Below are 13,307 nucleotides of genomic sequence, written 5' to 3'. Positions count from 1 at the left end.
ATGTCAATCAAAATTGAAATAACAGATGCCCTGATTAAGAAAGGATTTTTTTGCCAATCATCCTCAGCCTTGCAGTTGAGAATAATAAAGCTTCTTTTAGTAGCAATTTCACAAAATCCATGATCATTATAATCTCTAGATAGCATTGCACCAGTACTACATTGTTGATCTAATGCCTACAAGTAACCATAGTGATCTTGGGTCTCAACTGATTTCATTTTCAAAGCCAGACTGAACTTGACAGGCAATACTTCTGTATTTAATGTGTCATAATTCAGTTGTATTAATTATTTTTTAACTAGAAACCTAGAAGTGGGGTTTGAAAAATTGATTTGTACATATATTTAGCCTAGGTCATATTCCCTGTCAGTGCACACATATATTACTATAGTACATCTTAATCCAAAGAGTGCCAGGATCACAAGATAACAAGTCCCTACAAATGAGTGTCCAATTGAATAAACATGCTGTTTTTTCAGATGGAAATAACCATACTAGCCATACTAGTCATAATGACGGCTACAGTCATTGTACGTACAGTATATATGTCTAAACATGTCCATATATGGACTGTCCAGTTGTAAGAAGGAAGAAACATTTAAGAGTAAGGTCACTTATAATACAATTTGATGTAAAGTTCCTGTGACTTTCAGAAGGTACTATTTACTCTGCAGCTTTTTGAAAACCATTTGTTTATATCATATGGGTAACTAGACCTGAGCCAACTTGGTGCTTTTGATACCATTAGGCTCAGTGCATAATTTTTAAATAATCTGTATTTTTGTAAAGAAAAAAAAAATGCCTTCAAATGAAAAATTTTTTTCAAAATGAATCAGTTAATAGTGCTGCTCCAGCAGAATTCTGCACTGAAATCCATTTCTCAAAAGAGCAAACAGATTTTTTTGTATTCAATTTTGAAATCTGAGATGGGGCTAGACATATTGTCAATTTCCCAGCTGCCCCAAGTTATGTGACTTGTGCTCTAATAAACGTCAATCACTGCTGTACTGCAAGTTAGAGTGATATCACCCCCCTCCTTTTTCCCCCCAGCAGCCAAACAAAAGAACAATGTGAAGGTAACCAGATAACAGCTCCCTAACACAAGATAACAGCATGTCCCACTGAGACACATTCAGTTACATTGAGAAGGAAAAACAGCAGCCTGCCAGAAAGCATTTCTCTCCTAAAGTGCAGGCACAAGTCACATGACTGGGGGCAACTGGGAAATTGACAAAATGTCTAGCCCCATGTCAGATTTCAAAATTGAATATAAAAAAATCTGTTTGCTCTTTTGAGAAATGGATTTCAGTGCAGAATTATGCTGGAGTAGCACTATTAACTGATGTGTTTTGAAAAAAACATGTTTTACGATGACAGGATCCCTTTAAGTAATTTTCTTTATAGGCATTTATTTAGGAGTAGAACCCCTATGCAAATCATGATTAACTTATTCATTTACAAGAAAGAAAATAATAGCAATAATCTCAGTAAATCCTTGCAGCACAATTGGCATAATGTGAGAATATGATCACCTTATCTACAATGTCGGCAGCATAACATTTTCACTTTCAGTTCAGATGTATAAGGAATGCAATAGTGATAAAACAGATTTGTTTTTATAGATGCAACCTAAAATGTGTTATGCTGCTAAATCTGATTATATGTCTTATAGCAAAAGCACATGTTTGATATATAGGTTGCTTTTCAATAGCAGAAGGCTGAGAAAGACATATCTCTAGGGCCAGACTAGGAGTAAAAAGCAGCCCGGGCAAAAAAATCGAAGCAGCCCCCATGTAAACACGCAATGGTCTGACTTGTACACATCCACTCATATATTGGGGTAAAACTGCAAAATTTCAATTAAGCAGATCATATCCAGGGTTTATATGAAGTAAATTGCCATACTGAAAATGCTAGGCGTTCAAACGGTGGTTCAGTGTTTCAGTTGTGAGCATTCTCATATAGTAATTATGTTAGCCATGCTGATATTTTAATGCTCTACTAATGCTATGTTGTGGACTAACTAATAAATGTCACTTACTTGCTTTGCTGTCCATACTTCTAGTTGCAATCATTTGGGTCCCATTTGTTTATTCACAGTAAAAAACAGGTTTTTGTGATAATATTTATACCAGGGATGCTCAACTTATGGTCCTGCACCTGTTTGTTAACTTCAGTTTCTTGTGGTAATGCATGTGTCAAGAAGAGCTGTTGGTTTAAAGCTGTATGCAGCAGCTTAGTTATGACAAAGGATGCCCTAAAATGAACACCGTACAGCTTGCCTGTCAATACAGTCTATTTTATATCTTTTTGAGGAAAAACATAAGTGCTACAGGCTCCCTGTACGAAACCAAGTTTAGGACATCTGCAGCCAAAGTCATGGTCAGCGATGCAATGTGATCTCTAAGCACACGGAATGCAACTTCACTTAGTATGTTTCTCACCCTTCAAATAAGGCTCTATTCACTACCCTCTCCTGTCACTCTCCTGCCTTCAACTCTCAGCTTTTCACTATCCTCTCTCAGCCCTCATCCCTCATTTATAACCCCTACAATAACTATCTCCTCCCTCAGCACTGCCTCCTGATTCCTCAGCGTTCATCTTCCCTAGGACCCTGAAGATAAGGCTGACGAATGAGGGGTCAAGGCTAATGGTGGAGATCATTAAAGTAGGAAATCTGAGACATGAAGGCTGAGTAATGTGACAGGAGGGGAGAGATATGCTGCAAGGACGGAGGAGTGAATAGAGCCTTATCGGAAGGGTGAGGAACATACCAGGAGTATGAAGATTTTCATTCATCCACTTGCTGAGTAATTATTGAAGATGTTTCACTGCTCATACGAGCAGCTTCTTCAGTTCAACTCACTGGTGTTGGATGTTCTCGGCATAAAAACTTCCACCAATCCAATCACAACTGCACACTGCCGTTGATTCTGTGTAGTTACTGTGATAGTATTATCCAATGTTTCATGCAACACCGAAACAGGTGTTACTTGTGAGAGTTACATGAATGGATGTGTGAAGTGTTCTGAAATCGCGGGGGTACAGATGTGAGAACGGCATTGTAGGTAGCAGACAGGTGGTGTCGAAGGCCCCCGCCTCTGTTCAGGGATGGCTTCTCCATCTGCTACAGGTACACTGGACTGCGTATACCACATTGCTTTGTTTTTATTTAGGCGTTGGATCCTTAGGGTGTACCAGTTTTTGTCTCATTGTGTTGCTAGGTTTGACGTGGGACGTGGTGTTTGTTGAAAATCCTCCTGAGTTTCTCTGACACTCAAGCTACATATGGGATGATTGTTTCACCTACTATGTGTCTCTCAGTGGTTATTTCTTTTGGTGTTCCTGTTGGGCTTGGTTGCTGCTGTTTTGACTAAGGCCCAGTCTGGGTAGCCACACACTTTCAAACCAGGAGAAGCTGCATTCTCACACACACACACCTCCCTCCCGGCCCTGGCGACTTGTCAGCTTTAGTCTGCATCTTCACCTGCCGGCTGCAGGGGGGGGTGCGGAAACAGCGAGGCATTGGCGTGGGAGAGACACTACAGCACAGTTTCCAAGGATCAGGAGCGGCCCACATGAATATAATATAAAGCGGCCCTCTGGCATTTGCCCGAACCGACAAATTGCCAGTCCGGATGAAAGGACTTACCCGGTGCGGCGGGGATGCCGCCGTGCCATAAGCGGGGACGCCCACCACACCGTGCCAATTCCTTCCTCACGCTGGCGCTGGACTCTAAGGGTGCACGCGCCTCGGCGTTTCTTAAAGGCACAGGCACGCTGGAGTGATGCCAGCACTCAATTGGCACGAAATTTAAAAGTACAAATAGCCTATTTTGATTACTGGACCTTGCCCATGATAGGAGTTTGTTCCTGGTGCTATCTGAGCTTTTGCTATTCTGTTTTGAACCTGTCTGATTCCTGTTGTGACCCCCTGCCTGTCTTTTGACTATTCTGACCTCTGAATCCTGACCCTTGCCTGAATACCGACTACCTCTTTTGCTTAACCCCTCTGATTGACTTCCTGGTTTGACCCTTGCCTGTCTGACTACGTTTACTCTCTGCCTGCCCCGACCCGGCCTGATCTGACTACTCTATTGCCTAACGTCTTGTACCGCGACCTTCGGCCTAAAGGCTCTAGCTAACAGTCGTGCCCCTCTGCCTATCCAGAACCTCTAGCCTTGCGCCTCTCTCTTAAATCCTGGTGGCATCCAAGTAGCTAAGGGCTCCTCACGAGGCTAAAGGCGGTCACACTACAAGTGAAGTACGAGCCGAGACCAGGGTGCTCGGCATTTTTCTGGTTTTGGGTGCCGACCGTGACACAGGGCCTGCATATCTCTGACACAAATGCAGGGTTATGTATCAATCCTAATCTTGGCTGGTAAAAATGATATATGTTCTTAAAGGAGGAAATTAAACAGAACAGAACCTTGCCGTGTCTGGGTGCCTTGCAATCTTTCCAAAAGTTGGTCCTCCCTTGTATGTACTAGAACACCTGACATCAAGTGAATGCTTTAAATATGTCTTTTAACATAAAGACACCTTGAAAGACATATCTTTCAGCATTCTTGTCTGCTATAGAATACCAACATGAATTGTATGATTCCTACTTTATGAAAGCTAGAGCAAGACATTTAGTATAACTGAGCAGGGTACAGAGCATATGAGATTTAGATATAGAGTGAATGGTATCACCCAAGGGAAAAAAAGTTGCGTGGGAAGAAAGATGGTAATGAGCCACAGCAAAAACTCATTTATGGCTTAATTTTTAAATGTCAGATATTATACTTTATAATTCATATACTTGATGGAAAAGGGCAGAAAGGGTGATTGACTGATAACTGAATAGTAAAAAGAGTTTCATGGGAAATGTTAGGTCACAATTAATCTAATCTACAACCAGAGTATATTCCAATGTGCCTAATGTTTTAATTTGAACATCTCACATCTTTTGAAGCTAGATTAAAGTCATCACTTTTCCTTATAATACATAATGACTTTTGAAAGAGCAAATGACCATTTTGTTGAATAAGACCAATGCCTATATTGGAGCAGGGTCTCTAAAGTGCATTTTCCTTATCAAAGACTGATAAAGTGTGTATACTGTTTGATCAAACTATTTCATGGGAAAAATGGAATGGCAAGCTCCTTTTTAAGAGCAGAGTTGTACACTAAATAAATTAGCTATCCATTAAAATATAACAACGAGTAAAACAATGAAAAGAAATAGAATTAGTGACTACAGAATAAATGAAAAAAAATATACGTAGCTAATATTTGTACACATTTAAATAGCAAGTGCGGTGTTGCTTTATATTGTATTTAACATGTTTGTATTACTTAAAACAATTTTCTAATGAAGAGCTCATCTTAATGACTGTAACAATTTAGCTAAAATTCTTGTACGATGCTTCATATGATATTTGTAGCACACATTTTAAATTGTTTTTTGAATGCATAATTTATCTCACAATTCAAGCATAATTGCATAGTTGACACAGATGCGCCCATTGCATCAAACAGCATAAAATTACACATGCACACTTTGATTTTGAATTGAGATTGCATTAAAGTTCATTCTTGCAATCAAAAAGTCATATGTACATGAAACTTCACATGCAAATCTTCTTCCTCTGTTGACATCGCCCATAGCTGCATAAACTCCAAGGGTCACCATTGTCAATAGGTGCAGTTGCAATAAAATGTTTTTTGTTTTGCACTAAGAACAATTCCGTGAGTGCCGCTATTTTCTGCATATACAGTATATATATCATCCTCAAGAAGAAGCACTCACAGGTCTTACAAATAATCAAAAAAGTTTAAAATAATGTGGGCACAGAAACTGACGTTTCGGCTGGAACACAAGTAAGTTGCAGGTAAAACAAGTCCCTTTTGTAAAATGTATGATAAAGCAATAGAATTCTTAATGAATCAGATGGAAATTGAACATAGGACTGGCCAGATATGGGATGACTTTGACGTAGTTGATGGAAATTGAGCATAGGACTGGCCAGATATGGGATGACTTTGACGTAGTTGGCCAGCTTAAATATATTGCAATATATGGATAAACAATCCCTGTTTTGTTTAAAGGGTAAGGCATTTTTCAGTAGCAGTATGCACAAAATGTCTCTGTCTTAAATATATTGATAATGGGCTGAGTGCAGAGGACTCTTGTATGTGTCTATATGTATTTTGTGGTCACAGCCTCATTGCACCCCCGCCTAATGGTTTTAAAAATTAGTGGTGAGCACAACTTTCCCTTGTTTGATATTCTGTCTGTCCAAAAAATCATCCAAGCCATTCTTAAAGGCATTAACTGAATCAGCCATTTCAACCGGCAGTGCATTCCACAACCTCACTGTCCTGACTGTGAAGAAATGAACTTTAAAGTTGTAATTTACCTACTTGTTCCACTTAATAAATAGGATAACTGCTTCAGCATTACCAGTGAGCAAGTAAATATTACTGTGTCTCTAGTGGAAGGTCATCTTGGTCAATTCCTTGGACTATGTTATACATTAGTGACTAGGGGGCAGGATTATCAAAGGTTGAAGTGAAAATTTGAATCTAAAAAATTTGAATTTCAATCTAATTTTGTGTACTTTGACTAGGGAATAGTCCAAATTTGATTTGAATTTGAAAAAAAAATCAAAAATTCAAATTTCGAAATTTATCATGTACTGTCTCTTAAGAAAATTTGACTTCGACCATTCGCCATCAAAAACCTGCCAAATTGCTGTTTTAGCTTATGGGGGACCTACAAAAACGTATTTGGGAAGAATTGGTGGAAAAACGTTGAATTGAATTCAATCGAATGCACTATTATTTTGATTATTGTTTCAAATTAGATCGAAAATGGCCTATTCGGCCAAAAAAAACCTTAATTTAATTTAATTGGTCTTTTTGAATTTTCGAAGTTTTTCAAATTCAACCCTTGATAAATCTGCCTCTAGGTATGTTTTGGTTACATGATCATTCACCATACTTAAAAATATTTGTTCCTGGAAATACATTTGTGATTTCCAACATTTCTAATATAAAATCAGTTTTTGGCTTATTGAAATGCACACCACCAGCTGGCAAGGGATTTATATGATTTATATAACACCTCCTAAATGATTGAGACCAATTTAGAATTGTTTTTGTTTTGCCAAAGAGTAATTAAAGTTCTCTCCCAAAAAGGCATCAGTTCAGTTTTACAAATTACTACCAGTTATATATCTGCTGAATAAGCAAATTCTGGGCGTTTACCAGATCTTCAGGGTGTTTTTTTTTATCTGAATTAAAAGACTTTGACTGTATAAAATGCTTAAATCAAATCAGGAAATTCAGGAAACTTTTCTTAACAGTCAGGATAATGTTAAGCGAAATGTAATACATTTCAAACTGCTTTAAATACATCCAAATTCCCTAGTTCATATGTTATTAAAATTTGTCTTAAACTATGCATGGGTTTATGGATAATTTATCAGACTTCAAAGTTCTCTTTCTTTTTTTTTGTTTAAATGATCAAGCTTCGTAAAAGGTAATATGAATCAGAGTTCGAGTGTCACTGCTACAAGCACTTTTGTTTGCCTTTAGATGTTTGACCTGTGTATTTTGTTGCGGAACATGCCTTGACTAAACAAGTCAATTCTCTGAGTGCAAGGGCACCCTGCATGCAGCTCTCAATGACCCAGCTAGGTTTGAAATGATTATGTTTCTGGGGCAACAAATCATAGATCTATCTCAGCTGTAAAAAGGGGAGATCAAGGGTCAAGTGAGGAGAGGACAGCAGAAATATGGTTTCCGGGCATAAAATGTGTAAGAGTATGTGTACAGTATTATAAAAAGAAGAAACGGGTTTATTCTGTAGTATAGATTACATTACTGACTCGTGTCTGAATGAAGAGAGTTTTTGGTAGATGTATTCCAGAACATTTTTAATTAATGGGCAAAAGGGGATGATTTTTTGCCCTTTTTTTGATTTTTCCCTTTGCAAAATTAATTTTTTAAATTTTTGAAAATTTGTAGACCCATTGAAAATGATGATTAGAATATGAATTCACTGCATTCTATTTTTTCACATTTTTATTTGATCAACTTTTTTTATAATCCAACTTTTTCCTAAATAAGCACATATTCAATTTTAAGTGAAGATTTATCAAAACGTAAACTTAAGTAGTTATTTATCAAAGGTCGAATTTAAAATGTATGTGAATTTTTTTTACTCTAATAAATTAGCATGTACTCACAACTCGAATGGGAGGTTATTTATGAAAAAACTTGAATGTATAATTTTCAATTGAATAGTCCTGACCCGAAAATTTGAATCTAATTCGAAAACCTTGAATGTCAGGCAGGCAGTCAACATATTCAAATTGTCCTCTGCCATTGACTTGCACATTAACTCGGCAGGTTTTAGGTGGCGATCATTTGAATTAGAACTGTTTCCATTGTCGAGGTGTGATAAATCTGACATTCGAGTTGGTGCTTTTAGATTCGAATTTGACACACAAAAAATTTGAAAAAAAATATGAATTCAGATTTACCATTTGAACCTTTATAAATCTACCACTTAGAATTCACTGCAGAAAAACTGATACACTTAGGGGCAGATTCACTAAGGGTCGAATTTCGAAGTAAAAATTACTTCGAAATTCGACCCTCGAATTGAAATCCTTCGACTTCGAATATCGAAGTCGAAGGATTTTTGTGCTATTTCCGATCGAAGTACATTCGTACGATCGAACGATTTATCCTGCGATCGAAGGAATAGTGCCTTCGATTCGAAGAATTCGGTCGTAGCGTACTGTCGAATACGATCGAAGTAAGATCGAAGTGAACCTTGCCCCACTTGTATTCGAATCGATCGATTCGAAGTTTTTATGCCCCACTTCCTTTTTGCCATTTTTTTCAAACAGGAAGCCCTCTAGAGGCCATTTTAGGTGCATTTTCGGCCTAATTGCGCACTTGCTATTTAGACTGCACAGGTGGAGGAGGTGTCTGAGGCAGGTTGCTTTTTTTTTTGGAAAATTTGGCTGGAAATGGCTGGTAGGAGGAGGATTGAGGAGGAGGAGGAGGAGGAGGAGGGGGAACGTCTCTCCAGCCCTGGGGAAGTGCCAACGGCGGCTGGATCCCACACTATGTGGGATCTTAGTCGTCGCAGGAGGGGGAGAGAGGGGGGCACAGGCTGGGGAGTCACTGGGAGGGGTTCCTGGGGGGAGGAGGAGGAGGAGCAAGAGAGTGGGGGGTCCCGTAGGGGAGGGGAAGAGAGTAGGTCAGGTGGGGGGTCCCGTAGTGGGGGTGAGAGTAGGGCAGGGGGGTCCCGTAGAGAGGGGGAGCGTAGGGCAGGGGGGTCCCGTAGAGGGGAGGAGAGTAGGGCAGGGGGGTCCCGTAGAGGGGAGGAGAGTAGGGCAGGGGGGTCCCGTAGAGGGAGGGAGGAGCGTAGGGCAGGGGGGTCCCGTAGAGGGGAGGAGAGTAGGGCAGGGGGGTCCCGTAGAGGGAGGGAGGAGCGTAGGGCAGGGGGGTCCCGTAGAGGGGAGGAGAGTAGGGCAGGGGGGTCCCGTAGAGGGAGGGAGGAGCGTAGGGCAGGGGGGTCCCGTAGAGGGGAGGAGAGTAGGGCAGGGGGGTCCCGTAGAGGGAGGGAGGAGCGTAGGGCAGGGGGGCAGGAGCATAGTGTAGGGAGGGTGTCCCCCAGCCAACGCAGGGAGTCCCCCAGGGCACGCTGCGTGTCTCGCTCGCCATCTGGGGCACGCAGCGTGTCACGCACCCCACCCAGGGCTCGGAGAGGCTCCCCCAGGAGGAGGACACAGAGGCTGCCCAGCAGCGAGGAGGAGATGGAGGCACCACCAACTGCCTCAGAGAGGAGACAGGAGGAGGAGGAGGAGGAGGGTGATGATGACGGAGGAGAGGAGGGCCCCACCAACAAAATGGCCCGAAGGTTTACCAGTGATGAGAATGGAGCACTGGTGGATGAGGTGTTAGCGCGATGGGATGTGCTGTTTGGGAGTCGGTCCCATCGTATCAGTGCTGCCAGACGTCAACACCACTGGCAGCAGGTAACGGACAAGGTGAACACTGTGGGCGCTTTACACAGGGATCGCCCCACAGTGTACAAGCGCTTCAGTGACCTGAAGCGTTGGCTAAGGGCAAAGCTGGTTACCAGGAGAGCTAAAGCCCAGAAGACCGGCGGAGGGCGAGTCCCTCCACTCAGACTGAAGCCCTACGAGCGCCGGCTTCTGGACATTTTGAGCAAAGAGGGCAGTGAAGGAGTGGACACAGACTGGAGAAGTAAGTTGAATTTTATAGAAACAAACATCTGACTCCTTTTTTCCACATTCACATCATTTAGATAAATGTCTAATTTCCCCTTTAGTATTTCACTTCTTTGCTAAAATATTGCTCCTGTTTTGCATTAGAGGAGTTTCTTGTGCTTTTCTTTACAACTTTGCTGTTTGTTCATTACTAGTTATTAAGTGCAGCTGTAACATAGACAAAATGGCAGCCATTTCTTTATTAATCATTTCCCCACTATAGTACAAATGTTTAGAAACTGCATTAAAGGGGTGGTTCACCTTTAAGTTAACTTTTAAGTATGTTCTAGAATGGCCAAGTCTAAGCAACTTTTCAGTTGTCCTTCATTATTTATTTTTAAAATTAAAGGACTCTTTCCAGCTTTAAAATGTGGGTCTAGAAATGCTCTGTAAGACTACACATGTGATGTTATTGTGAGTTTTTATTACTCATATTACTAATTAGACCATCCACTAATTATATTCCAGTCTCTTCTTCAGATGAATGCATGGTTGCTATGGTTGGACCCTAGCAACCAGATTGCTGAGACTGCAAAGTTTAGATCTGCTGATTAAAAAGCTAAATAACTTTAAAATCACAAGTATTGTCATATATTACATTCTCTTCTGCTCGCACCATTGCAAATGTATTTAAAGGAACAGTAACACCAAAAAATATAAGTGTTTTAAAGTAATGAAAATGTCATGTACTGTTGCCCTGCACGTGTAATACTGGTGTGTTTGCTTCAGAAACACTACTATAGTTCATATAAAAAAGCTGCTGTGGAACAGGAATTGAAAAAAGTCTATATGGCACAGGTTAAATAGTGGATAACAGATAACTCCATTATGTTCTACAGAGCTTATCTGCTATCTGCTGTGTAACCTGAGCCTTTTCTCATTTGAATGGCTGCCCCCATTGCTACACAGCAGCTTATTTATATAAACTATAGTAGTGTTTCTGAAGCAAGCACAGCAGTTTTACCAGTGCAGGGCAACACTATTTTCATTACTTTAAAACACTTATTTTTTGATGTTACTGTTCCTTTAAGTTTTAACCATTCCATCTCACTTGCTGTACCATTCCATTGGAGTTAGTATTTGGAATGAGAAATAAAATAGATTTGTAGCATGTGGGAGGTCTCTTGCAATTCCATATGATTTTGTTTTTTTAATACTTTTTTTGTTTTCTTTATTCACAATTGCAGTACCGCCGCAAACATCGCGGCCTGACTCGAGCAGTGACCAGGACCAGGACGACGCCGCTCAGCAACCCCAGGAAGAGGGTGAGGCTGAAGATCGTGATAGAGCCCCGGAAGCTCAAGGTACAGACATGTTCAATGTTGTGGCCAATGTAGTTGCTTCCTCGACTTGTTTACAGCATTACTAATGTCCTATCTCACATTACAGAACACCGAGCTGAAAGCCGCGCCCAGTCACCAGCTGTGATACCTGTGGTGCCCCCCAGACGTAAGAGTAATTTTATAACTAATAACCCCTTACTTTATTTGTCTGTGTGTCACCAAAGATGCCATGTATTGGTTAAGCTGAGCTCAGGAGAGGTGGTTAGGAGAATAAAATAGGATCAGACAGCTAGAGCAGAGTTTCTATAGGAACCAGTAATGATGTCTGCTCAGTGGCTGTTAGACTGGAGGGTGTGTTTAGTAATCTGAGCTGAGAAGAACTGAGCATGCTCATTAGCCAACAGCCAAAGGGAATTCCTGAGGGAGGGCCAGAGTGAGTTAGAAGAGGAGAAGGAATTCTAAGTGATTAAGGGGATACTGCAGACTTTACTGTTAACCTTTTAAAAACCAGTGGCAGGTATCTGAAGCTCCTCCTCACTGGGAGGGAGGGTTTACATGTCCTTTCAAACTTTTTTTTTGTCAAAAAAAAAAAAACTTGTTTTCCAAGCTACAGACTGGTGTGAAATTTTCACTCTAATGTTGTGTTTATGCCACCCCCCCCAAAAGAAAACACCACCTCCAATCTAAATGTGGCCAAACACGGGCCAAAAAAAGCTGCCGACAGACCGACAGCTTATTGGCCCATGTATGGGGGCCCCCGACGGGCTTCCCCGATCGAGATCTGGCCATAAGTCGGCCAGATCTCGATTGGATGGGACTAAAATCCCGTCGGATCACAAAGGCATCTGTTCGTTGATGCGGTCCTGCGATCCGACCGCCCGTTCCTATTCGTTATGATCCGATCGTTGGTCCCTAGGGCCCACAATCGGATCAGTGCGATATTGCCCACCTCAAGGTGGGCACATCGGAGAGAGATCTGCTCGTTTGTTGTGGGTTATGCACATTCCAATATATATACTTAGATTTGATTTTTCTTGTAGGTCGTGCTGCTGCCACTGCTGCTGCTGCAGCAATTGGGGGACCACCACAGGAGGAAGGACGGCGACTGGGTGAGCAACCTGCGGCACAACCGGGGCTCGTTGACGCCATGATGGCTGCCATGCAGCCTATGCTCCACCAGCAGCGCCGCCAGGAACTCTGGATGAGGCGGTGGATGGCCCTAATCCATAGGGATATTCAGGAGACCCAGGTGACCATCCATCGTGGAATCCAGGACCTGGTGGCAGCTATGGCAGCCCAGCCTCATCGACCAGGGGGCTCTGCTGAGGGTGAAGTCCCTGGTCCACCTGCTGCTCCCCCTCCCCCCCCTTAAGCTCCTCAACATCGGAGGGAAAGGGGGCATAGAAGGGGAGACGGTCCTGTCCGAGGGGACAAACGTCCCTAGCTCCAGTCTGTGTCATTTTCCATCTGACACTGGCCTCTTTGCCTGTTTTTCTCCTGGTAACAAACTTTGCCCTATTGACGCTTCAGGTATCACTTTGTCCGTTACCCAGCAATGGGACTGACTCCCAAACAACACATCCCATTGTTTACACTGCTCCATTCTCATCACTGAGGGGTGCCATTTTAACATCTATTGGCACCCTTTCCAATAACACCTGGAAAAGCACTTCAAAACATCTAAGTGCATTTGCTCTAACATATGTATATATGTATGGTGTTATCA

The 13,307-nt window shown here is 41.7% G+C and overlaps 2 protein-coding genes across 9 annotated transcripts in view; both read left to right on the top strand.

The window, feature by feature from the left end:
* The window catches only part of LOC108717452 (neuroligin-1), a 445,212-nt gene that overhangs the window by 312,186 nt on the left and 119,719 nt on the right, over positions 1-13,307 (top strand). The gene's annotated exons all lie outside the window — the stretch shown is intronic.
* LOC121394283 (myb-related transcription factor, partner of profilin-like) lies at positions 9,597-13,129 on the top strand. 3 transcript variants are annotated; one of them, XM_041564871.1, is made up of 4 exons: positions 9,597-10,275; positions 11,486-11,602; positions 11,688-11,747; positions 12,622-13,129. In XM_041564871.1, the coding sequence occupies exons 1-4, from the start codon at positions 9,822-9,824 to the stop codon at positions 12,951-12,953; spliced, it is 963 nt and encodes a 320-aa protein (XP_041420805.1). In that variant the 5' UTR covers positions 9,597-9,821; the 3' UTR covers positions 12,954-13,129. The 3 variants fall into 3 exon arrangements, with proteins under 3 accessions (XP_041420805.1, XP_041420804.1, XP_041420806.1); XM_041564870.1 differs by having other exon boundaries at positions 11,688-11,753; XM_041564872.1 differs by lacking the exons at positions 11,486-11,602; positions 11,688-11,747.

Source organism: Xenopus laevis, chromosome 5S (assembly GCF_017654675.1).
Source record: "Xenopus laevis strain J_2021 chromosome 5S, Xenopus_laevis_v10.1, whole genome shotgun sequence".
Lineage (NCBI taxonomy): Eukaryota > Metazoa > Chordata > Amphibia > Anura > Pipidae > Xenopus > Xenopus laevis.
This window is presented reverse-complemented; position numbering and strand designations above follow the sequence as displayed.